The 27,723-nt window shown below is 40.2% G+C and overlaps 1 protein-coding gene across 10 annotated transcripts; it reads right to left on the reverse strand.

Annotated features, from left to right (window-relative positions):
- On the reverse strand, positions 1 to 27,257 carry ddx3xb (DEAD-box helicase 3 X-linked b). Of its 10 annotated transcripts, none has more exons than XM_049570700.1 (20): positions 26,939 to 27,257; positions 24,969 to 25,020; positions 24,500 to 24,547; positions 23,956 to 24,012; positions 23,478 to 23,681; positions 21,736 to 21,838; positions 21,262 to 21,378; positions 20,527 to 20,626; positions 20,289 to 20,424; positions 20,090 to 20,187; positions 16,503 to 16,601; positions 16,245 to 16,405; positions 15,825 to 15,969; positions 15,110 to 15,254; positions 14,618 to 14,668; positions 11,891 to 12,072; positions 11,578 to 11,695; positions 11,242 to 11,425; positions 11,015 to 11,139; positions 1 to 9,509 (listed from the first exon to the last, which is right to left on the reverse strand). In XM_049570700.1, the coding sequence occupies exons 1-20, from the start codon at positions 26,981 to 26,983 to the stop codon at positions 9,430 to 9,432; spliced, it is 2,250 nt and encodes a 749-aa protein (XP_049426657.1). In that variant the 5' UTR covers positions 26,984 to 27,257; the 3' UTR covers positions 1 to 9,429. The 10 variants fall into 10 exon arrangements, with proteins under 10 accessions (XP_049426657.1, XP_049426660.1, XP_049426658.1 ...); XM_049570703.1 differs by having other exon boundaries at positions 11,272 to 11,425; positions 21,736 to 21,832; positions 23,956 to 24,015; XM_049570701.1 differs by having other exon boundaries at positions 21,736 to 21,832; positions 23,956 to 24,015.
- Positions 27,258 to 27,723: the final 466 nt, after the last annotated feature.

Raw genomic sequence — 27,723 nt, forward strand, 5'->3', positions numbered from 1 at the left:
TTTTACATTTGCAAATCCAAACCTTTATTTGTGGTAAAATCAGAATAGACAGTTGTTTTTCTTCGTGCAGTGCTCCTCTTCGTGCACAACTGCTAAACTAATACATAAAGCAAATACTAACTACCAGGCTGGAGGTGCTACGTCTCCACACTGAGGAGTCTGGCCAGTCAGTAATGGGGACAGCACTGGACTTTTTCCCTCTTTCAGTTCAGTCAATAATTATTCCTCAATGAGAATGCCTTTTGTTCACAACTAGAGAAGAGGCATGAACTTTGATCGGTCATTAATCGTGGCTTTGCTGGGGCCACATTGCATTCTGTCCCCGTGTAACTGCAGAATGTCTCATGCAAGAGACCGATGTAGACTCATATGGATAAAAGGAACCTGTATGGGCATTGTCAGGTCATCTTTACCTCATTTCTGATTGGCCAGGCGCTCCCCCCGTATGAGCATTAACACCCTAACGCCTGAAAATATGCAAATCACAACAACATAGCAATAGAACCACAGTTAATTCTGTGTTATGAAGACTTTAAAGATCACCACTTGCCAGACATTCACAACAAGGGTATTAACGGGAAGGAAAAAGTGTAAAGACTCAAATGAATTTAAAAAAACAAAACAAAACAAAACAACATCTGACTTGGAGAGAATCTGGACACTTGTTTTTTGTACTGCATGTTTCTTTTGTTTGTTTGTTTTTTTACAAAATGGTCTTTGATCTTGACGTTTTGTTAAATTTTTTTTTTAATCCAAACCTTGGCATATATGGTGGTATTGTCTCAAATTTTGTCTGCCAATTAAAAATGGCTGTTTGTGTTTGATTATCATTATTGGCAATGGAACCTGTCGCACAGGTTTGTGGATCTGATACTGAGTCCAATGTGACTTTAAAGGTAACCTGTGTCGGATGTTTCTCTTAATATGTCACAGTCGCATCGGCTGTAATAAAACTGTCTTCACTCTGTGGCCTTGTGTGAGGAGTGCTGCTACTTTGTAAGTATTTAGGGTCCAATTTTGTATGGACAAAAGCCAGTTTAAACTTAAGGAAAATGTATAGTGCAGGTTCAGACACTGCGCTGTTCTGGGGTTTGGGACTGGGTTGGCAAAAACAGTCTGGTTTAACACGAAAAGATGTACACATAGCATGGGTTGTTTTGTCTTGACCTTACACAGGGGGCTGCCCATCGTTCAGACGGCCCAAAGTTCTGCAGCTTAGTTAGTCAGGAAAATGTCCTACTGGACAAAAAACCCATTCTCCGACAGTCTGTTATCCCAAAAAGCCAACGTACATTGCTTCGAAGTACAGTTTCTCCAAAAATATATCCTCCCTGCAGTGTGACAACCCATTCCCCAGAAAAAATGTTTGAATTGTACTTTATCTTATTTTCAGAGAAACTGGACTTTGGAACAACAGGCTTTTGTTTTTGGGATGATGGACTGTGAGTGAAATAGACTTTCAGTCCAACAGGATATTTTTCGGACCAACGGAACGTCAGAACAATGGCATGGCACCCTTGCACAGGGAATTGGTGATTTTGGATTCCTGATTAACAGATGATTGAATCAGTTTTGGTACCAATGTGAGATTCTGGATTTTTAAAATCTGTTACTTACATCATCACAAGTTGTTACAGCGACATATTGAAAGAGAAACCCCTACACGCTGCATCTTTAACATTAAAAAGCTCACACTACCCCAGAAAAATAGAAATTTTCACTCATACCAATGACATTCAACATTCAAGTGCCAGTGTTTTTGTTTACTGTCTTTTGGTCAAGTCACTTTGTAAAATATCAACTTTTGTATTAGGCTTATAAAAATAAATATTTCTCAAAAATGCTTGATAAATTACACAAACTAGCAGCGAAAGTAGACTCGAGAACTCTGTGTGCAAACAGCTGATTCCTACGGTTGCTGTTAACTACAACTCCACCTGGTCCCAAAAAATAAAACGGCTTCATATCTGGAAGAACCTTTCCATACGATACATACACACACGTGCACACACACACACACACATCACGCACTAAACTGTGGAGAAACCTCTCTCTTTGACACCTGGCTGTGCTACACTTCAAACACTCTCACTTGCTCCTTCGTACCTCTCGGAGGTTTTGAAGGACATGTACTACAGAAGACTTTAGTTGAACATTAAACAAAGTAACTGAAGTATTTTCTGTAAAACTCGATGGGTTTACTACAACAGAGGGGCCTGCAGGCCGCAGCAATGGGAGCATAGCACCATTAATTGTTCACTGACAATAGAAGCACTCTGGCTGGAAAGTTAGTTACCGTAGTGACGCAGAATCATTTTCCATGGTGACACTGTCAGTGTCAGTGAGTCTGTTGCCATGGTAATGCTGTATACAGTGTAACCAACTATCTGCTCCATTAGGGCTGGGTATCACCCTGGGATTTAAGGCATCAAAAAGGTTTTTAAAACATTTCAAAAACTAAAGTGCTGCATTTCTAAATAAGAACTTTTCTTCCAGAGGAAATTAAACTGTCTGATTTGTGAAGCTGAAGATCCAAACAAATGTTACATTTACTGTAGAGGGTGTGGATTTATTAACATGATGCTACCTTCGACACTACCGAGTGGCAAAACAGACCAAAAATGGCAAAATACTAACTTGAACAAGACGAACAGCAAGAGACTCTACAGCCATGCAAGCTGCTCTGTGAGGCTGTACGTAGGCACAGCTAAATGGTAATATCCACATGCTAACCTGCTCACGACGACAATGCTAGTATGCTAATATTTTGCAGGTAATGTGGACCATCCTAGTTTAGCATGCTAGCATTTGCTAATTAGCACTAACTACAAAGTACAGATGATGCTAATGGCAACAGTATCAGTTTTGCAGGTATTTGGCCATGACCCAAAGTGTGTGACAACGTACAGTGATGTCACACGCATGCCCCCTACTGTATCCTATATTTCTACTATAAAAGAAATCATTTATGTAAGGGACTGTTCATTATTATGAGAGAATGGGGGTGGTGCAAAAGGAGAGGCATGTCATATTATTTTTTAGAAGGGGCATACAAGTTTAAGTGGTTGTATTTTGTATTTATTTTACTGCAGATTATTAAAGAAAACGAGTCTTTTTTATATTTGGCAAAAAAAAAAAGTTTGCACGAACTGACTGATATGCATGACAAGAGTGAAAATCCACGGCTTTTTTCAACTTCTGGATTTCGTCTTCAACTTTTAACTTTCAGTCTCTAATAACAATAATAATAATTCATGGCGGAGAGTGGAGAGTGCATTTTCCATCCGGTTAAAGGAAAAATATTTGTAGATTCAGGGGTCAAAAAAATAAAGAAAAAATAAAAACAAAGTCACACCCCAGGCACCCCTCTGCTCTGATAAATAAAGAACAGTCCCTAATGGTTTGGTTTTTTCATCTGTGTTGAAAAATACCCAGCCCTAACCAAAAAGTTTCAGTCTAAAGTAAATCAGAGATTCAGTCACTTCAAGGCACCGTGCACATGTCAGACTTTGGGCTGAATTCACTTGTGCCAGCTTGTGCTCTAATCCAAATGGAGCACAGACGGAAAACATCTCGCGCAGAAAAACTTGATGACAGCAAAGTGAAAGCCACAAGTAATTGATCTCTATTGCACTTTCTGCAGAAGTTGGGTTCATTTTGACGAAGTGGGAAGGGAGTTTGGGGCACAGTGGTAGTTATGTGTTGCTTCAACACAGTTCAATGGTAATTACAGCTGACAGATGTGATCTGTCTGCCTTAGTAAAAGACCTAAATACATTGCATATACATGTGCGAACTCTGAACGACACTACTTGACAAGATTGCTCTACCAACAAGATGAAAAAGTGAGGTAAACTGAAGTTTAACCTTCCATGACTCTGCTGCACAACTTCCTATCTGTACCATCAGCAGTCAACAACCAGCATTTATCTTGTATTATATCAGCAATTCTAATATTTATCACTGCAGGCGAAATTCTCAGTCCTTTCATTTATTCACGGTTATTCTATCTGCCCCCTAGTGGCTGGTAGAAGGCATAGCAATGTCTACACACTCAACCAGATTCAACCAAGTGGCTTTGCCTCCCACTGTAGGCCTTTGATTTTAGCATACTTAGCATTATTACTAAAACACAAGCGACTGCACTAGCTGCATACTAAGTCTGTGGTTGGCAACAGCCATGAATTCAAGTAACAAACGCTGACAATGTCTCCTCTCACACAGGGAATGTGTCAGTTGATAATTCAGTCAGGCATTAAAACTGTTGTTCAGTCAATATTAAAAGGTGGACTCTCTGATTTTTGTAACAAAATCCAAGAGTGCAAATTCAACTGTAAGGTAATGCATTAGTTTGGCATTCGTCTGCCTGTGCAGATCCGTCTCCTCCATGATGGGGGACACACACTGGAAAATTTGACAGTTATGATACAACTGCCAACAAGACAGCTGGTTAAGAAAACTCCTACATGTGAAGGTGTCCCCAAAGACTATCAAAAAAGTGCAACTGAAAGAGTTTTATTGATGTGTAAAGTGAGTTTTAAACTAAGTAAATCCTTCATAACTGATTGTCATTTGCAATGTTATCTTTGACTTATTGTCCTCTTACTGATTTTTATCTTCCTGCTGGTTATACCTTCACACTGAACAGCAACAGTTCTCTCTGAGATGCTGCAGGAAAAATTAAAGTTTGGTGTTTATATCATGGCCACAGACAAATTCTCTGACTGGTTGCTAAAATCATCTTCTGGGACACCTCAAACACAGTTCTGGTCAACAATCAATCACTGTTTTAACTGCTGCTCATGGTAGTTTAGCCCAAATTTGACTTGAAGTTGAACAACAGCGACATAATAATGCTGTACGCAACAAAGACAGTTAATCTGACAATTAAATCGCAAGTGGCCAAAAGATAATGCAAACTAACCTTCTGTGTTCGGTAGCTTTTTGAGTGGTTACATGGTGGAGTTTCATTTTAGTTCCTAACATTGCATCCGATGACAACTGTCCTTGAACATAAACTGGCCCCTCAACCATAAGAAGGTGAACCAAGTTACTGAGAAATCCCTGAACTCATTTCTCCCGCCATGAATTCAGACACAAAAGCCGGTGCCTTTGCACCAGGAAATCGAGTTTGTATGTGACTTGCTGTCTGCTTGAATCCTGAGTCCTTCAGCATTACTCAACCTGAATTCTCCAAAAAATCACGTTCAAGCCAAATCCATCCTAAACCTCCAGACAAACTGTTCTTTAAGGAAATAGATTGGCCCGAACACGACCTCTTGAAAGTTAAAAAGTCTCAAAATCATAGATGACGGGAAAAATCAGAGTTCTAACAAAACTAAAGCCTGCCGTAGAATTGTACCTATTTGCTTGGCGTTCATTAACTCCTTGACCAAAAAACAACAACACTTGCATATGTTTTATTGTCTTGGTCCAGCCTTGTCATTTGCCAAAACCAGTGGGCAATTTGAGGTATTCTGTCTGGTGAGCATTAATTGGTTTCCGTTTGTAGTCAAAGTATTATCGCCTTATCACGACTGAGCAGGCTTGGTTGCATGCAGGTAAACAGTGGAGCGCAAAAAAGACGGGACGCACTGCCCAAAATGTAATCTTAGAACCCATCAGCCATAATTCTTCTGGTGAAATGTTGCACCCAGGTAGTTTTCGTCGTCAAACCAGTAACTGATGGGTTCCTGAATTGATTGATTAGTAATTAAATTCCCCTTACACCTTTTCCATAAATAAAGAAAAAATCTGATGACAGTATTCAAATTGCCCACTGAGCTAAGCATACCAGACACTGCCTGGTCCAACATCGAGTGATCGGACGTGATTTCTACACAAGTTGTTTCACTTGTAATTCACATTCTTTTTCAGTGGAGATTCTTCTCTTTTTGTCTTAAGAAGAGTTTAACTATTTACATTTAAATCTATATTTTCACTTCACTAAAGTTGTTCATATAAACAAAACAAATTCAGACCCTGATGAAGATTAACAATTTCTCCCACCAGGTAGCAACAGAGCATTTTGGGGCTTATTCTGCTGCTATTTAACACAGCGGGGGGATCGGACTTCTACCACTGAAGCGTCCAAATGTACAGTGGAGTTCCTTTTGGAGGTTCAATCAGGGATGAAACATGGACGTCTGGTTCCACAGCAGCGGCGACTGGGGCTGACCAGGGATCACAAAAAAATAAATAAATTGATCTTCTTGCACGTTGTAGCCAAAGATCTTGAGTTCTGTTGCGCCACTTTTCTACAAGCACACTTTATTGGTCCTCTGTCTTACTGTGCTATGCCGAGCTCGGTGTCCTTTTAACATTCATAAGGTATGGTGCTAGCTAGGCCTGAGTAGTGTTAAAAAATGACAATACCAGTATCAATGTGGGCCGATTGGGCCAATCGCATGTTGCAATAAATCGACAAACACATGCAGTGATTGGCTGCAAGCAAAACCAGATCTTGGTACAAAAAGGACCAATAATCATTTGACTGGAGAAGATCTGTTACTTCTTGTTACTACATGATTTTGGTCAATACCTTGGAGGTATTGCGTACCCGTACCCAGCCCTAGTGCTAGCCAAAGTGCACTGTTGAATAAATAGAAGGAATAGGAGTGTATACAAATCTCAAGCAGAAGCCTAGTTATATTTAGCGTAAAGACAGCGTCACAAGTGAACTACTCAAAAGGTGCAGTCACATTTTGGGCAAATTCTCAAACAACTAACACAAGTCCCAAGTAAGTAATGCCCTTTCCCTGCCAGTGCTTTGGAAAGGACACGTGATCACATTTCACCTAACAGTAAGATGAGGACATGCCTAAAATGTGCTATGGCAGCGTGGCATTAAATCCTCTGGAAAGCCCCGGCTCTCTCTGCTGTGAAGTGGGTTAGGCTAAATTATCCAAGTCTTTACTTTGAACCCTGACCTCGACAGATCTCAAAGACATAACGAATAAACTGGAATGACTTATTTTAGAGAAGACTTTTCATGTAACTCTCCAGGATAGAGTGAGCGAGAAAATTTTGAACTCTTTAAGCCTTTTAGTTGTGTATCCCCTTGAAAGAAGCTTTTGGCAAACAAGGGTTTCAGTGTTTGTGGTGGAGGCGGAGCCTGTTTCCCAAGAGCACGGTGTCACTAAGAGTCAGCACGAGAGTAGCTGGTTACATTATGTAGCTGCTGCAGCAGCAGTCTGGTTTTAATTTCTACACCTCAAATATGCTGCAGCATTGCTCACATCATTGCTGGATGTGGTCAAAATATTCTTTCCTATTTCGCTGCAAAGATACTTATCATACTATGAATATACTGAATTTCGCTAATGTCATCAGGAGCACTACTGCTATTAGGTTTGGGGCAGTGTAAGATTTTTAAAACCGGTTTGACATTAAGGCACCGGACCAGTATTCTGAATTTTACTACTAGGTGTCCCAGTTGACTCAGCAGCCGCTCCCGAGTAGGACATAACGACATCATGTTCTAACAGCCAACAAGCGTAGGCCAGTTAGAACACCTCTTCGTTAGCTTCAAAATGACAAATGTCAGTTCAGCCAGTTTGCATAAAATCAAACCGGTTTAAGCTCATATGCCGCACTGGATCGGAAAAAAAAAAAAAAAAAAAAAAAAAAAAAAAGAAATAAACCTGGAACATATTTTTATTTACAACCACATGTCTGAATAGTAGAAGAAGTAACATGACTGCTGCTACACCGGTAGGCTTAATTCTCTCTCAGTTGTTCTGAGATGTTATGTGACCCAACAATTAGTGACAAGATGCCTTTGGGAAACTCAAACTCATGCTCAGACCTGAGCTGTAGATGTGACATATAGGTCAATTAGTAGGACTCGGTTCCCAAAAGCATAAAACCATTGTTGTTATGAGCGCTCACTGGCTAGTAGTTTTGTAATTAACTTCTTATTTTGCATAAAACAAATGTAATGTCTTGTTTTGACTTATTTTAGTCACTCTGGATGAGGGTATATCAGAAGAATCTGTAAATATGGTTACAGTGGTAATATGCTTTTGGGAATCGGCTCATCAGAGACCTGATGAATTTGAACTCCAATAAACAGATAAGGAATTTCTTTGAGTTTCCTCATCACAGTTTTTGTTTATTTTATTTTTTTTGCCAAGGTTTGATTTAGTTCAAGCCTAGTTTGTTTCCTTCCAAATAGAAATAAAAGAAAAACATGTTTAAACCCATACATGACATTAAATACACTTTTTTTTGTCACAGTTGGCCAATACTTGTAGCCACTTACGTATTATGGCGATTAAAACAACGGAAATAAGAGACAAAGTTCAAATTCTTAAAGGCACAGTACAGAAACAAATGATCCTTCATTATGTTTTGTTTCAAACAAAGAAAATGCTGTTCGCAGTCCAAAGACTGTTTGCTAGCATCATTGCTAATGGGTGACAACGTCTGCTGGCGTCCCACAGGCTGGGTGTTTCAGTTTGTCCAGCTCCCTTGTCCCTGCTGTCTCTGTAAGACGTCTTTCTCAGATCTTTGTAAATCAAGACTTCAATATGTTTTAAAAAGGTGAAAAAAATAATAAAAAAACATTTTTCTGTTTCTGTGGCCGCTTTTTTTTTTTTTAGTATCTATCATGTAAATGAAGAAAACTTCAGCCAGTTCCCATTTTGTGAATTCATATGCAGACATATTTTGCTCAGAATTGACATCTTGCCTATCTCTGCGCTATATTTTAGAAAAGTTTTTGGCCGGTGATTTACAACATGGCCATGCGTTACATACAAAGATGACATGTGAAGGTACACAGGACGCCTGGCTGGCTTTGGGTGAATGCAGACAAAAACACAATGAAGCCAAAACTGAAATCTAAAGTGAAAAAAAAACCAAAACAAAACAAAACAAAACAAAAAAAAACCCAACAAGATTTCCTCCTGGTCTTCTACAGTTGTCTCACAGGACTAAGTCACTGTAAATCTTACATGTCCATCTAAACTTAAGGGGTTAAAGGAAGACCTAAAACTTAAATTCAATTGGTTATTTTTCTTCAAGCACTTGCCACAAAGGGATAATATTTCAAAACATCCTCTGGAACTTAAGGATGTGTTAAAAAAAAATAACGACCTAAAATTGAAGAATCCCTTTATAATGTGGCCTACTGTACGAGGTGAGGTTTACCAGGAATTAAGAAATCAAAAGAAAAACAGATGGTCGACCGTAAAGACGAGGATGGAGATGGAAAGGACGAGAAAAGTCAAATAATCAAAAGATCTGAGTGCACAGGGATGGAAGGAGGGCTATATAAATGAGTATAAATAGTTTAATAACATGCACATGGGTTCTCGGGGTTAATGAAGGGGAGGAGACAGATGGAGTGTAGACAACAGTATGGAGAAAGGAAGGAGGATGAGTGAGAGGAAGAAAGAGGGATGAGTAAAGGAGGGGAGGAGGAACCTAGTTGCCCCACCAGTCAACTTGAGAGTGTGAGTAGTTCCCTCCGTAGCCGTCACTGGTGTAGAAGTTGCCAAAACCACCTGACAGGGAGGAAACACAGGAGAAAAGTTAGAGGGACACTCTGACAATTTTTAACCAGCTTTGTATCATAACAGTGTGGGTAGTATGTGTGAATGAAGTGAACTTCCCTTCACCTTACCAGCACCAAGATCTCCCAGCTCAAATCTGTTGAGTGACTCAGTTTGTGTCATTAGACAAATTCCTGCTGGTTTTAGGGCTGTTGCTCAAACTTAAGTTTGTACTTTTGAATTTCCGTATGCTCCCCACCACGGACACAAAGAGCATAGAAGCGGATCAAGAGAGAAACATGCCCCTTTCTCTGTCTCTCTCAAACTCGACTCAACTAGACAGTGTTAATGGAAAAAAAAATAGATTATGTCTCTGTATTGCCTATTTCTCACTTAAAATGTCTTAATTCAAACTTATTTAAGTGTACTGTTTGGCTGTAATCAAAGAATTTGGAAACAGGAGGTGTATGCAATACTGTTTCCTGTTTTGTAAAAATGGAGTCTAAAAAAACCTGGGACTTAACTACAAAAATTCTGTTACTGTGTCGCCTGGTTCGCCTCAAATTTTTTCAGAACCATATTTTAGCTTACCGATCATTTGTTACCAGCCAGCCGCCATATTGTTTCCTGTGTAAAAACAGATGTGCACGCTTTCCGCTACCCACCGCTTAAAACAGGTAAAATCTCATTTCAATGTAAAGCTGCGTGCACCGTATTGATTTGCTCAGCCCGTCTCTCTCTGATTATCATGAGACTACTGCAGCAGGACCGGAGCTCTGTGCCTGGAACAGAGTCACACACATGCACGCACACATACAAATACACACACAGTGACAGGGCTAACTGTTAGCATCACAAAGCTAATGTTACCAAACAGTTAATCAACGGTTTAATAGCAGAGTTCAGCCGTTCTGGTGTGAGATAACAGCTTGGTGTTGGATGTTAACCGCTGTTGTGAGGCTTCTGCTCAAGCAGTAAAATATGTAGGGATGAGATCGCATTGTGCTATGTTAGCTCATGCTCACCAAGCAGAGGAGCAGAGGGAGAGGATTTCACAAGGACGGTCCTTTAACGCTGTGTCAATTGGCTGCAATTTCATTGCAACAAAAAAACACGTATCGCAACACTGATTGCAATTTTTTTTTGGGGGGGGGGGGGGGGGAGAAGTTGCCTTGACATCAGGCTGCAATAATCCAAAAAACAGCCCATGAAATCCTGGAGAGACTGTTTATTGGTCCGCTGTGGCACAGTGCATTCGGGTGTAGGTTGTAGGTTTTCTACCTCTTTAGCAAAAACAAATACCACATCCCTTTTCCTGTTTTCTTTGGTCATACAGCACCAATTTCAAAAGTATTTTTGTCTATTTACTGAAAGGACAGCCCAGTTTTATAAAAAAACTGTTTTCTTTCTAGCAGTGAAATACTTATTTAACAAAGTAAAGATGTTCCCAATGAACCTAAGGTCACAAGTAACTTCGACTTTGCGGCAATAGTCATACCCAAAGACCAGATGCTCACCTCCTCCAAACCCACGGTTTCCTCCATGTCCTGCCTGATTGCGACCTCCACGTCCTCCAAACCCTCCAGCGTTGCCTCCAGCAGCCGTCTGTCGATAATCACGTGCTCCAAAACCACCAGAGAACCTGGTTTACATCAGACACAAAGTGAACGTCACTGCATTTGTACAAAACACTGATGGGTTGAGACCCGTAAATGGCATTAACATTCATAGAAAACACATTTACCTATTAAGAGGAGACGGTGTGTATGAATACCTCTTAGAGCGTCCTCTGTTGCTGCTCTTATGCTGGTGTTCATAGGCCAGGCTCTCAAGCCATGAGGGCACTTCCTGTTTGGCCTCCACCAGAATGTCCAGCAGGTCTTTTGTGATATTTCCATTTTTATCATTGAAGAATGATGTGGCCAGTCCTACAGGTTAAAAAGTAACAGTAGCATTCAATCACAGCTTTTTGTGGAAAAAAAAAGCTTTTGTGAAAAAGCTTCAAGTCTGTCCTAATTCAGATTATGTACCACACATGACTGGGCTTCATACCACTGGCTGACATTAGCTCTGGTCTTACCCAGGTTTCCGACTCTTCCTGTACGTCCAATACGGTGGACATACTCCTCTATGTCGCTGGGCAAGTCAAAGTTAATAACATGTTTCACATTGGAGATGTCCAGACCGCGAGCTGCCACCTAAGTTCATACAAAAGAGGGAAAAAAGGTCACTCACACAAGTTCACACGCAGTGATACTATGCACTTGTAACTGATATGAGTCTCTAAAAGCAAGACCGGTATCTTTCTAATATTTCCTGCCATATGAGTGTGAAATATAAAGTATTTAGGCAGGTTTAACCATTTTTACAAGCAACTGTTCATTTCTACTGACCGCTGTGGCCACCAGAATGGGGCATTTTCCTGATCTGAACTGGCTCAGGGCCTCCTCTCGGTCTCTCTGGGAGCGGTCGCCATGGATACTGGTGCAGGCGTAGCCCTCCCGGTACAGGAAGTCCTCCAAGGCGTCTGCGCCCTTCTTGGTCTCCACAAAAACCAGAGTCAACGAGTCCTTACCTGATGGGCCGAGAAAGAAGACACCCGAGGTTAATCATTCAAGGTGGTCACTAAATGTATAACACAGAGAGCTGATTTTAACTTGCTGAGAATAAAGTTGCTGCATGTTTCTCTGTTTTCACACCACAGATTTTGAAAAGTGCAGAGTAGAAAGGTGAGAGTGGTCACGAAAATCATGAGGAATATTTTGATAGAGATTAGTAGCTATACAAAATTGAATGCATATAAAACTTCCCACTGATCTTTTGTTGACATGTTACCCTGCCCTGAACCTAGGAGATGAACACATCAGATGGCCTCATCATTTTTGGAGATTGCTGATGACATGGCAAACTAGAATTACTGTCTCATGACTATATGCCTCTGTGACTGTAACTGTGAAAACATGGATGCTTCACAAACATCTCCCCCCCGACAGCACAGAAGATCTTTACAATCAGCACAGTTTCAAGGTGGACACCCAAGATTTGTGTCACCAATTCAGTATCTGACCAAATGTCTCCTCTTCTGTTCCCGAGTTATGACATTGAGTAAAGGTCAGAAAAGTGTTTTTGCAGAACAGTATGATGTCACAGTGAAGCTGACCTTTGACCTTTTGGATATAAAATGGCACTGCTTCATCATTTTATCCTACTTGAGTGAAATTTTGTCCTAATTAGCTTCTGAATTCTTCAATAGTGGCCAGAAACATGTTTTGTGAGGTTACAGTGACTATGACCTCACAAACACTAAAATGTGGCCACTAAAATCTAATCAGTTCATCGCTGTGTAGAGGTGGACATTTGTGCCAAATTTGAGGAAATTCCCTTGAGGTGTTCTCAAGAATATTGCATTCACGAGGATGAGACAGACCCAAGATCACAGTGACCTTTGACAACTAAAATCTGATCAGTTTATTGCTGAGTCCAAGTGAATGTCTCAGCTGTGTCGAAGTGGACATTTGTGCCAAATTTAAGGAACATCCCTCAAGGTGTTCTTGAGATATTGCATTCAAAAATAAGAAAGACTCAAAGTCACAGTGACCTTGACTTTTACATCTTTTTTTGAAGATTATGCTTATGGCTTTTTGCCTTTATTTGACAGGACAAATTAAGCATGAAAGGGCGAGAGAGAGAAATGGGGATGACATGCAGCAAAGGGTGGAATCGAACCCACAGCTGCTGCCACAAGGACACTGCCTTTGTATATGGGACGCCTGCCCTACCCACTGAGCTACTGGGCGCCCATGAACTTGACTTTAAGAACTTAAATCCAATGAGTTAATTGCTGAGTCCAAGTGAACATTTGTGCGAAATTTGAAGAAATTCCCTTAAGGTATTTTTGAGAGATTCCATTCAAGAGAGTGAGTCCAATACAAGGTCAATGGTTGCGCAAAATTCCAGGAAATTCCCTCAAGACCTTCTTGAGATATCACATTCATGATAATGAGATGGACACAAAGTCACAATGACCTTGACTTTTGACTAACAAAATGCAATCAGTTCATCTTTGAGTCCAAATGGACGTTTGCACTAAATTCTGGAGATATTGTGTTCACCACAAGGGGACACACAGACCCGAAAACAGAATGCCTAAAAGGCATACACAGAAAGTTGGCATTCAGAGGAAGGACTAAGTTTGAATAATTTGCACAAGAAGACTTGAAGGGAGCACTCCTGGGGGCAGGGGAGATGCAGTGAGCTCACCTGCAAGCATTATGTTATAATCATGTGTTTGTGTAATTACTCTCATGGCCAGAGGGGGGAGACAAAAGTTCTTCAAACGCTTGAGTGGAAATTCACCATCTCACTGTATCTTATTCATTCATTTGCCATTTAAAAAAGGGCTGTAGGCACAATATATGTTGCATCATACGGACATCCCGACATGCAAATCCTTCCGTGTATAAACAAATCATATCAGTTCCTCTTTCAGCCTTACGAGCAGGTTAGAGGTCTTCTGGTAAGGCTTTTCAGTTCCAGGTGTGACACATAAATCCTAAAAACATGCACCTTAATTTAGATAAAATGTTCACATTACAGTACATTTTCTCTATGAACAGAACAGTGCAACAGGAAGCAGGGAGTGCAGTGTGGGAAAAAAAACAAAATAATAATACCAAACAATAGCTTAACAGTATGAGCAGCACTGTGCTGTTGCACAGGTACTGTGACTCGAGCCACTGATGGAAAGAGTGTGGTCACAGTTCTTCCTCAATGCGCCGTGTACATCACTACCTGAAAATGAAGCGAGGCCACTGGCCCACATTTGTATCCACTGGTTAGCTGCTGAGACAACAACATAACCAGACTCTCTCCATCAAGGCTGTTTGGGTCTGACAGAGACACCACAGCAACATAATTTACATAAAAATACCACAAAAAAAAAAAAAAAAAAATACAGCAGGCATGTTTGTTTTCAGGTCAGCAAACCGGACCCATGAAATGGTACACAGAACCAAAAATAACTGAAGGACTCTCCATCCACAGAGAGGAACATCAAAGGGCAAGCAAAATTATTTTAAATATGACATGACAGATATAAGTTTCCCCACTGAGGATCTTACCAGGTTTCTCTATGTTGTCTCCTGTATTGTCCTGAACCTCGCTGGGAATGACTTGGGATAAAACCACACCAAACCATCGACATGTCAACTGCACTCAATCAGCAGCAGAAAACCAACTGTACATGTTTGATGTTCCTGTTTGCCTCAGTTCACTAAATTTGTTATACTAAATCAGGAAAATGGCTTATTTGTCCAACCACAAAGGTGGCTCTTTAAATTGGTTTCTACTGGAAATGAAGAAAAATAAAATATTCTTTGAAAATTACAAAGTGGGAATGACATTTCTTTTTATGGAACATCCTCACTGTTGCCTTCCTGGAGCTAAGAAAATAGTCGATCTTTGGATGAAACCTGCTGAAAGCTTTTGCTCCTGCTAATGCTATCCAATGTACAAAAATCAATTCAGACTGAAGTTGTTTGATGTGTCATGGACCTGCAGTGTTAACACACATCTGAAAGTAATGCGCTGTTATTGTTATGTGACTGTCTTACCTGTAGCACTGAGCAGGTCCAGGAGAAAAGACCTCTTGTCGCTCTCCTCTACCCACACAACTTTCTGAGTGATGTTCTCTGAGGTGGAACCCACTCTGCCCACAGCCAGGAAGATGTACTCCTCTAGGAAATCCCTGGCCAGGATCTGGAAAAGGAGCAGTAAATGTGCTTATAAATAGAGTTTTAGCATGGGCTAAGTGCTCATGGTTGGACTGTTGTCAGTTCAGGTGTGGTGGAAAGTTAACGTCCGCCTGGTTGCCTCGAGAAAAAAAAAAAGCCTATGGGATTATTCCACTGGCTTTTTGGATTATTGCAGAAAATAAGCCCTGTGGAAAACAAAACTTTATTTTACTGCTACAACAGTGTGAAACAAAGGCTTATCCAAAGCATCTCTAAGAGAAAAATACAGTGTAACAACAGCAGATGGCAGATTTGCCCCTGGATAGAGTCTCTCCTGATAACACCCCCTGCACGTATGTTTGGAGCTGACTGTTGTGGACCCTTGTGGAAGTAGTGTTGTGCAGCGCTATGGTGTTATTTACACCTGAGCCATTGGAGATCAAACACATCTCTTTCTTTTTCACACATTTCTCATCCAGTTCTTCAACATGCTCGTGAAGAGGTGGGTCATGGTGGTCGCAATCACATGCTAACGAGAATACGGCAAAAATATTCCTGTATTCCTGGTGCCACTGCAAATGCAACACAAACATACCTGGATCTCTTTGGGAAAGGTTGCGCTGAACATCATGGTTTGTCGGATGCCTTTGTGCGGCATGGTGTCCTGTTCAACGATGCGTCTGATCTGGGGTTCAAATCCCATGTCCAGCATACGATCTGCCTCATCCAGGACCAGGTAGCTGAAGTTAAGAGGACAAAGGAAGATGAAGAGGTTGAAGCCTTTGGCCTCACTGATTAAGATTCTATGGCCAAAAACGTTCTGTGAATTGCCAGACAAATAATCATTGAAACTTATGATTGATAGATTTCTGAGTGTGACCCTCTCTTCTTAATATAGATACATGCATCTAGGATAATGCACCAGTTGGCCAGAGCGCAGTGGCAACCCTGCAAATAGTGTTAGAGGTTGTATCCTACTTCCATCCATCACTCCCTCCACCTGTCCATGTCTTACTTGCAGTAGTCCAGTCCAATCTTGCCTCTCTCCATCATGTCCACCAGTCTTCCAGGCGTGGCCACCAGCAGGTGACAGCCTCTCTCCAGATCTCTTATCTGCTGCCCAATGTCTGCTCCTCCGTACACCACACACGGGCGCACTCTGGAGCGGTAGGAAAACTAAAGACACAAACAAAAAGGTTAAGGACATGCATGGGTAAATGTCTGTCATCTTAAAGGATTTCATGCTCCTGTGTGTGTTTGTGTGTCTGCTCACCTTCCTGGCTTCATCATATATCTGCAGAGCCAGTTCTCTGGTTGGAGCCAACACCAGTGAGATGGGGTACTGCTTACGACGCCCATACTTTCCATTCTCCTTTAAGACAACGACAAAACAACAACACACCTTGAATTTCACTGGGATAACTTTGACCATTACTTTAGTTTTTATATGACATACACTTTTTTCAAGCATTTATATATATATTAACCTCAACTAGGACGGCATCTATTGTAATCCTCACACAGAGTAAAAAACAGCGTAGCAGTGCATCGTTCCTGTGGGCTACGGCAACACTAAACATTGCTCTTGCCTGAGAAGGACTAAATGCACAAACCTGCTATTTTTTTTTTAACCAACATTCTTTTTATTGTTATCACAACATAACAAAGAAATACAATTACATGTCTTGAACAAACATGTCATCATGTCATGTCACATGGGATGTCCTCCTGTAGATCCTCTCTCCATGCCCCCAGCCGTCCTGCAGATGTTTCTGTACTTCCATCTACCAGGCATTTATAAATTTTGGAAATTAAACCCCTCCCCTAAACAATTCATATTCATTAATTTTTCTATGGTAGACATTTCAGGGATGCATAATGTTTGATTTTGGTGTGTTCTAATGAAATTTCTCAACTGTAGGAATTTAAAAAAAATCATTACAGGGTATGTTAAATTCATCAACTATTTCTCCAAACGTCATCAGCACCTTGTGCGAGTTGTAAAGATCTCCTATTTTTCCCAGCCCCTTAGTAGCCCAATATTTAAATCCCCCATCTATTTTACCTGGAGGGAAGAAGTAATTCCCCCATACTGGGCTGAAGACAGAGGGAGAGGGCATTTCTCTCAGATATTTTTTAATTTGATGCCACACGACAATCATATTTTTCACAATAGGGTTTTTTGTATTCTTTTTAAGGATTTTAGTTCTTGCTGAGTACAGGTATATTGGGAGGGGCAGACTTAGCTGGAGGTCCTCCATTTCTTTCCAGAGAGGAGCATCTCTTTCTGTGAAGTATTCTTAATTGTGCTGACCAATAGTACCAGAGTGGACTGGGACATGTGAGTCCCCCTCTATCATAAGGTAAGTACAATAGTGACAGTCGTGTCCGGGGACGTCTGTTATTCCACAAAAATCTAACAAACAATCTTTTAAGTTGAGTGAACGGGTTACTTGGAAGAAGTAGGAGGAAGTTGAAGATTCTGAAACAAATACAATAGTTTGGGCAGTACATTCATTTTAAGGACGTTTATTTTTCCTATTAGTGACATTGGTATGTGTGTGTCCACCTGTCCAGTAACTTTGAGATTTCTTGCAGTAATGGTTCATAATTACTGGCTGCAATATATTTAAGTTGTGGGACAATTTGAATGCCTAGATATGTAAAGCAATCCACAATTTTAAATTGAGTGGCTATTTTAGGAGGACTTTTACTTCTAATTGATTTAAGAACATTATTGATGATTTTGATTTGTTTAATTTATATCCTGAGATTTTTCCAAATACATTATTGAGTTCTAATAATTCAGGAATGGATTTTTCCATCTTTTTAAGAAATATTATTACATCATCCACAAATAGAGCCAGACGGTGTTTCTGTTGTCCAATTGATATGCCTGTTATGTTTTGGTGTGTTCTTACCGCTATTGCCAGTGGTTCTAAAGCCATAATGAACAGCAGAGGGGATAGGGGATCTCCCTGTCTACATCCTCTTTGTATCTTAATGGTTTTGGATATGTTATGATTGGTCATGATTTCAGCATATGGTTCTGTATAAAGTTGTTTTATCCATTTATTAAAGTTTTCTCCAAAGCCAAAACATGTGAGGATTTCAAATAAATAGAGCCATTCCACTCTGTCAAACACTTTTTCATCATCTAATGACAGTAATGCTGTATCTGCTGCTCCCTTTTCCTCAAATAATATATTTAGAATTCTCCTAACATTATGGAAGCCTTGCCTACTTTGTACAAAGCCATTTTGATCTTTGTCAGTAATATTCGGAATTATTTTCTCAAGTCTCCTGGCTATTATTTTACTCAAAATTTTTAAATCCACATTTAAAAGACTGATTGGCCTGAAGTTTTCACATTTGTTATTCAGTTTGCCCGGTTTTGGCAGCTAAGTGATTAGTGCTCCCCTTAAATATGTTGGAAGGATTCCATTGTGAAAAGATTCCTTAAAGCCTCAGTGTGTAAAAATGGTGAGTAACAGTGACATCAACAGTCAAATTCTAGATTGCAGGGCTCACTTGCGCTCATTCGCTCGCCCCTCCCGTCGGGTAAGTTACGGTGGCCTCGTAGGATAAAAAGCCTTGCGCAGACAGCAGAGATCCATCCACGAGTTTTTCGAGTTTTTCAGAAGTAGGCCTATCTAGCGACGAGGTGAATATTTATTTAGGAATCTAAACCATGTTACAATGTTGTGTGCGAGTGTGACGGGGACGAGGGCTGTGTGAGTGTGTGTGCTGGTGTGTGTATGAGCAAGCTGGAGGAGGGAGCAGCAGTGCACAGTTGGAGTTACAGCTAAGTTCTTGTTTGTTGGTTGTTTTGGCGTAGTTACGGCCAACAGTAACCTGTACTGTTCAGTAATTAACGGTGGTTTGCCGAATAACTGCGTCATCTTTTCCACACGTCCTGGCGGATGCTACAATATGTTATAGCTTACCAGTGACATATAGATTATCTGTGAGATATAATGTTATGTTATGTTATGAGTGTTTTATTTCTAATTGTTTTGGTAACATGAGCAAACATTAGCACAGTAATGCTAAAATAACACATTTTATGTGATAGTCACGGCACAGTGCGGCAAATATAGGTTGGTACGATTATAAAATATGCGTTTCCAGAGTGTTCTTCCACAGGAGTTCAAATAAAATAAGCAACGCTGATATTCACTCGCGTTTTGTCCCGTCCTCGCTTCTCTGATCTTTTTCTTTTATTTGGTGGCATGGTTTCCCTCTTACAGGGCAAAATGTGTGTATGCTCCTCCATTTAAAGTGTGACAGAATCATAAAAGTACAAAGCAGATTCACGCAGAATCGCCCCGGATTGATCTTCACCTTCTCCAGTGACGGCAAGTTCTAGGTAAATGCGAAGGGCGTATATCCCTTTCTGCCACTGTATCAAATATGGCGACACAAGAGGGCAGCCTCTAGCAGACCGCGCCCTGCCTGTGTATATATAGAGAAATCATTCTAAGCCTATGAGAAAGCTTCCATTTGTATGTGAATTGCATTACACTTTAGTAAATATATATTTATCAAAGCAATAGTTGATATTTGCTAATAAACAACCACGTAAATTACACATTGTAACTTTAAACATTTCTAATAATGGTGGCATCAGTCTATGCTTGAACATTTTATAAACTTCACAAACCCACTATTTTTAAACATCCCATGGAGAGAGACTCTCACTGCAGTCTGTTTTATTTTGCTCTGAAAATAAATACTACTTGTCTAATCTAAAAGACGTACACTTTGAACACAACACGTTAGCATTAATTTGTGTTGTTTTTTTTAATCCCCTTCCAATTGATCCATGTGTTGTAATAAAGCGCCATTATTTCCTCTTACTTGTCCAGATGCTTTAACTGCATTAAGGGCTTCTCCTGGTCCATCAGTGTAGATCTGGCTGAGAATCGGCAGCAGGAACGCTGCAGTCTTCCCAGAACCTAAAGACACAAAATCAACCTCATCCATCTCCACGTGCCTTCAGTACAGACATCATTTCATAGCATTATCCCAACAATCTAGATGTGTGTGTGTGTCCTACCTGTCTGTGCGCAGGCCATGAGGTCTCGCTTAGCCTTGACAATTGGAATGGCATATTTCTGGACAGGGGTCGGTCTGGTGTAGCGACTCAGAGCGATGTTACCCATGACGATCTCACCCATGTCCACATCTTGGAACTACACAGCACACACACAGTCAAAGACATTTATAAAAAGAGCAGTGGAGAGCTGATATGTAATGTAATATTGCTGGATGTTGAGTTAACAAGAGCAGCGTACACTCTCGATGTGGTGAGGGCAGTTCTGTCCTGTGGCTTCAACAGGAATGTCATCGTATTTCTCAAAGTTGATCCCAGTGTTACTGCCAGAGAACAACTCACTACGGAGGAACAGAGCAGAAGAAAACGCATGACATTTCACAAAGATTTACAATATATGCAGCTGTTAAAAAACATGTCTTTGAATGCATTTTTCTTTGGAACTATTGTCTTATCTTAAAACAATATCACTCACTGCTGTTGGATTACTCAGCAGATTTTTTAACACTGATTATTTTCACTTTCAGTGAATCCACCAATTCTTTTCTTACCATTACCAGGGTTGTGTGTTGTGCCATTTTTAAGAGAGAACATGAGAAAACAGTTGTTCATCAGCTAACTGATGAATATTTTTGTGATTCTGGTTATTCTGACTTGACTTTCAGAGCCAGATGGACTGATGCTTTCACACTGGCATACTGTTGTTGTGATGTAAGATTTGACATCTGCCTATGAGTACAATAAATTTCAAGGATGAAGTGACAATTTTCTAGCTGTTTCAGGAATCCAGTTGTCATCATGCGTTATTCTATGACCAAATAAACCCAAACACTAAGTCATAAATAGTGCAATGTTGATTTTACAATCTATGTGTTCAATCATGACGCGTGCCTCCAGTATAAATCCGATTATTTTACCACCTTCCTGAACAGTTTCCCTGATATTTCCTGTTGTGAAAATAAAAGCACAGACTCACTGTTCAAGGCGTTCGTTACGTGGCGTTGGTTTGGACCAATCTCCGTCATCTCTGGACTCCTCCACCCAGCGGCTGTTTCCTCCTCCTCCTCCGCCACCAAATCCACCATGCTCAAACCTGGGAACACAAGGACGATGATGCAACATGGATGATGCTGCGATCTTTTCCAACTCTACATTAGACAAGTAGCAGTCTTATTTCATTCATACTGTGTATTTTAAATCTTTTGGACAGCCACTTGGCCACACACTGCAGTCCCTGTTGCGTCTTGCTCCCTCTGTTGGCCAGGGGCAGGCAACAGCCATTAGTCAACCGTGACATACATAAAGTCACGCCACCCGCTTTTTACATAACAACAAAAATTCTCACCAGGACAGTGTAACACACACAAAGGATCACAAGAGGTAGAAAAGAAAAAAGACAAAAAAAACTGTGACAGCAGCTTATCAGTCTGTCCGTGTCTCATCTCCTTACCTCCCTCTGTTAGCGTTGCCTCTGTCGTTGAAGAATGCTGACTTCCCTCGGTTGTTGCCAAAACTGCCATAGGCATCTTTGGCAGTGTTCCAGCCGCCTGTATCTGGCAGAATGAACATAAAATTATTTGAAGGCACTTTAATACAGTATTATTAGTACTTCATAGTATGTATTAGTACTACTTATTCATCAGTGTGTGAAGAAAACTTCAGTTGGTCTGACCATCATGAAGATATACGCACAAACAGGGTGCAACATATAAAGCAGTTTATTTTAAGAGTATTTTTTCTCCTTGAAAGACAACACAGGATGTTTACCCCCAAGGGTCAAACAAGTTTGCATTCCCTTACAATAGTCTCACTGCAGTGAAAAAGGTGAAAACGTCAGCAGTTAATCACAAACTTTCCATTTAAGATTGAAAAACATAAGAAGTTAACATTATAGATAGGTCTACTGTACGTACAGGTTGCAGGTAAAAAGAGGGGACAGTCTTGACTCCTTTTGGCTCTAATCACAGCACATCTTAAGATACGAGTAAAGCCTGGTTCACACTACACAACATTTTTGTCTGTTCCAACAGTCACTATGTCACATTACGCAATTAAATCGCATCATGACTTGGCCGACAGACATGACACTTTCTGTCTGTCTCCATTATAAAGAAATAAAGTTCTCTGCTAGCCTGATGCTAATGGCAGTAATCATCGGGTTGATAAAGTGCCTCTGCTGTTTCACGCCATAATCTTCCCTTTTTACTCTGTCATGATAATATCCCTCGAGGAAATATCAAAAACCCTGGGATGCTGTTGTCATACAGTTAACTACGGCAGCAGATCGCACTGTGTTTCTATTGATCAAAGTGATGGTTGTGACGGGAGAAGTCGTGAACAACAAAAAGAAAATCAAACATGCCAGACTTTCTGTTGGAACATCATGAGGTCGTCCCAGACGTGGTATCGGTTGTCGTCTACTATGACACACCATACGAGATAAAAGGATGGATTATCGCATACAACACTCATTGTCATTCACGATCCATGGCGACCCCATACAATGCTGCATCGGGCTGATATCGTGTAGTGTGTACCCGGCTTAAGATTATGATATCCATCTAAGACAATAACTCCTCTCGATATTGCCCACCACTAATTATGGGGGAACCCAACATTTTGCAAATATTAAAGAGGTGGGGAAAAAATTGATACAACATAGTATCATGTTATTTTTGTGTGGCAATAATGAATCGTCACACAGTGCAAGTATCTTTTTTTTTTCATTATATAAATTATTAATGTTAAAAATGCAAATTAACCTTTAGGTAGCCTACTAGAATCATATCATCAATTGCTTTTCCAGTCCACTAGATAGACTTTGCTGCAAAAAAAAAAAATGGCTCAAGTGAGATGAACAGACTGAAAACTTTATCTTATTCGATAAAACAGATGTTGGCAGAATTTTCCTTTGGGGACATAATTTACAGTTGAAAAAAGGTAATATATCACATTATATTTTATTGCAATATTGAATTGTGACTGACGTTTCATGATAATATTGTATTGTGGATTTTCTGGTGATTCCCACCCCTACAAAATAAAAGCAATATAATATAAATAAAACGGCAAAAAATAAATAAAGATCTCCCGTTGAGCTTTGGGGGGCTCCGTACATGTTACCTGCAGAGCAGATCTTACACTTTATAAGAAAGATGGTTTTAAGTGTCATGCAGTAAACTGAAACCCCACCTTTATTTTCGTAGCCACCAAAGGCCATTTGCTGTGCTGGGTTGATGGGGTTGAAAGCTCCGCCCCTGTTGCCACGGTAACCTCCTCCGACGCCACCTCTGCCGCGCTCCATGCGAGGCGGGCCGCGGGTGAACGTGTTGCCGCCAGCCATGCGGTTGTCATGGTAGCCATTGACAAAGTTGTTGCGCCCCCCGTCCCAACCATCTAAAGATGGAAAGGACAATGATTAAACATTTAAAATTAAATTTAAGTGATCCGAGTTTTCAAAAACACCACATGTGCAGGAATACTACTCATCACTGCTGACATTACTGTACCAATTCTTATTGTAGATCGATAAGTGATAACCTCACTGAGAGGAGGCAACAAACTGGAAAAATACAGATGAGTGATGTTATCTAATCAGTACAGAATGAACAGCAGTGCATGGCAGCAAACTGCAAAGCAGAGTTTATTAGAAGTTGAGAGATGAACTTACAGTTAGCTGCGGGCGCTATGGTGTAGCCACCCTGTCGACCGGCAGCAAAGGCATTTCCTGCTGGACAGGAAGACAGTGTTTCAGTCATGGTTTTAATCAGTAACAAATGCACTTAATAAAGGTACCCTGTGGAGTTTTTGACCCCTGGTAGCATTAGAGAGTAATGTCTTTACAAGTGGGACTCCATTTTGTTTCTATCGTGCATGCATACTTAGACACACAAGCATGCGGCGACTTGATACACATACGTCCACCAATTTCACACTATTTCACTGATCAACAGTTGACGCAAGTAATGTAATGTGCAAAGGTATGTAGTGATGCACCAGCAAAGGCACAGAGGAAGATGAAGGCTAACATGGATGTAAATAATACTAAATATTCAGAGCAAATCAGCTGTGCGCTTGCTTTATGAGGAGGGAAGTACACTCAAGGATTCACACAAAGTGCTGTGGTGAGTGACACTAAATGTAAACATGACGTAACGCCTTTTGTTTGTTTACAAGAAAACTCCACAGGACAGCTTTAACTTGATGCTACACACCATTTTTGGAAGCGTCTTTGTTCCGTAAATGTGGAGGAATGTATCGCCCTGCAGACAGAGAGAGACAGTGTCCAATATCATTTGATGAATTATTAGACTTTAAGGACTTGATTTTAAGTTGTTGAAAATTTCTGAAGCACCCCCAACATTCATTGATCTATGGTGCACATCTAAAGCTAAAAAACATGGAAATCCAATAGATATTTCCAAAATTTGTCTTGTGTCAATGACACATTTAAACTGTACTAAATTGGAATTATCAGTGAATAAATTAGCTTTAAATTTAAAGGAGTTTTAAATGGTAGTACTCCTCAATAATGAGAAATAGCCCCTTAGTTGCTTTCCTGCCCCTCCCATTTTATTCTCTGTGGAGTACTTCCTTGTTTATATAACCACAGTTTATAATGTGTGGAGGTAAAATGTTCAGGTTTGTGAGTGTGTATGCACAGTTTAAACAAAGGCTGCTTACGGTTGGTACCTCCACCTTGTCCGTCTGCCGCACTCAAGTCTAGGACAGCGAGCTGGAGAGACAGACGCAAATTATAAGAAAAACAGCACAACAACAACTCAGGTATTTCCAGCAGACAAAATATATCTAGCCTTGTTCTACATGTTTGAGTCTAGAGAATACTTCTTCAGCAGGTTTTTTGCAGCAGGTGACACCAAAAGCTGCTGCCTACTACAACGCTTTGCTTTTAAACACTAGAGTCACTAAACTGTCCAGATTTAAAGGTCCCATATTGTGCTAATTTTCAGGTTTATAGCTATATTTGGGGTTTCTCCTAGAACATGTTTACATGCTTCAATTTACAAAAACAACTTAATTTTCCTCATAATGTCTGCCTGAATTGACCCGTATGAAATGCTCTGTCTGAAAGCTCTGTTTTAGCATCTGTCTAAAACAGAAAAAGCCCAAACGACTGAATTTTTTTTAATGGAAATATGTGGAAAATTTTTGAAAACAACTAAAATATAGGTAATATTCTTCGCCTGGTTGTATTTTTCTCCCAATACCATAGATAGGCAAACATGGTGCGATAGCAATCAATTTTTATACTACCGTACACCGCTGCAACCCTTAACGGCACTATAGCAACAATCTGTACCTTTATATTGTACAGTTGTGACATCACAACGTCACGGAAGTCCTGACAGCTCGTTGAAAGGCACAGTTTCTGAATACGGACTGAGTGCAGTCCTCTGTGGTTTGTATTTTTTATATAGCACCTATACCTGATGTAAAATAAAAGGTAGTTAAATCTGACTTTAACAACATGGGACCTTTAAGGGAAGAGGACACTGAGATAATCTGTTTTTTATATCAGCACCAGACCACTCTGCACACTACTTTGAAAAATATTTTAACCGTAAGGTGCAGGAATCCCATTATGGTGATGTCAGCAAACTGCACACAGCTGGTCTGAGACACTCAACAACAACAGAGGAAATCAAAGTGATGAGAGGCAGGAGATTTGTTGCTGGTGCCTCCATCTTTCTCTGAGCAGAGACTGAAACTGCTGTCACAGAAACAACTTTAGATTTTATGATCTTATTTAAAGAAACTGAATTTCGATTAAGGATGGGATGCTCTACTTTACTGCAGCAATATTTAATAAACTAAGCTCATAAGAGGGACTGATATCTGCATTTAAAAAATTCCCAGTAGAGTATGTTTTCCATCCCAGCTGGAAAAAATGTAAAATTTTTGTTATGTTGTGCATCCAACGCTCCAGTAGACATGATACCAATACAAGCTTTCCAAAATATCAACCGAGAACATACAGTACTTTTCTGTTGCCATCCAACTGTCTGACCAGTCAGACACAGCTCGACTACGTTGCTAGTGACGCAGAAGAAATGAGCATTTCTTTAAGCGGGACGCAGTTTAGAGAAACTGTGCAATACTGCGTATGAGCAGAAAGCCAGCGGGCTAAGCTGCCAAACGCCGCATTGTTTGTGTGTCAGCCCCGCTAACTCCATCTCTGCATACCTCCATTTTATTATTGTATCAAGCTGCAAGACAAACGCAGTGAAGATAATAGTTGATGGGTGCGTTTCATATGTGCACACGGAAAAACCGACGGAACCACTCAGGCGCAATTGGTCATTCGGCTGCCGCATTTTAAGCTAACAATCACAGTTAACAGCTTTCTTATATCACTACCAGAAGACTTAATGGTGTAGCACACATATCTTTACGTAAACCGTTGAAATGCGGAGAGAACAACGATGTTTTCCCACATCCTTTGGTTCGTTACCCGCTCCGCAGCCTCTCGTGGTCACGCGGGTGTACAATTGAAGCGCACCCAACGCTAGCTAGCACGATAGCATCTCGTTAGCGGTGTTTTCAGGGTAGCCGGTAAGCTAACATTTATCCCTGGCGTTATAACACTTTTTACCAACTGACGCTGCAACACACATCAAACTGAGGCGGCTTACCTGCTGCTCTAGACCGTGGACATTTTCGACGGCCACATGACTCATAACTATAGAATATGGAGGAAAAATGTTGTCGCTGAAAAAAGGACCTCTTTGTTTGCCGGGTTTGATGTAATGTTATTTCTCCTTTGCCCCTATCTTGTTTCTGTGGTTCCGACAGATGACAGTTATTTCATTGGTTTAACAGTTACACGTAACTTTGTAAAATGCTAGTCTTGAATTTTGCGTGATGATAAATTCCTGTATTTCGCTGCAAGGATGGTACTTCATGCAAACTCAGCTGATGTCGGTTTGCTCCTGAGCTTGAAGCTGAGATGAAGCCGTCATGCACTGGTTAAGCGAGCCTGAATGCAACACACAAAAACATCTGGTAGTGTCAAAATAAAAGTCTATAAATATGAGTCAACGTAACATTTTGCTATATTTGAGCAAATATAACTTAATCTGCATGATAGAATTAATAATTAATGAATTATTTAAAAAATAAAATAAAAATAGAAAATATATAATAAACATTTTAATTATTAAATAGTATTAAATGACAATTTTTGAATTAATCAATGAATATCAATCTATATTTAATGAAAATACATTTTTCATTCGTCTGCAAAAGTATGCTGGTTTTGTTGAAATATATATAAATATATATGTGTGTGTGTGTGTATAATTTGTTTAGTTTAATTTCTATTTATACACATTTCATTTTATGTCTGTTTTAATACCATCGTGTTGTTGTTGATGAGGGGAAGTGTGGCTGTTTTTTTTTTTAGATAGATAGATAGATA

Source organism: Epinephelus fuscoguttatus, linkage group LG24, assembly GCF_011397635.1.
Source record: "Epinephelus fuscoguttatus linkage group LG24, E.fuscoguttatus.final_Chr_v1".
In the NCBI taxonomy this organism is placed as follows: domain Eukaryota; kingdom Metazoa; phylum Chordata; class Actinopteri; order Perciformes; family Serranidae; genus Epinephelus; species Epinephelus fuscoguttatus.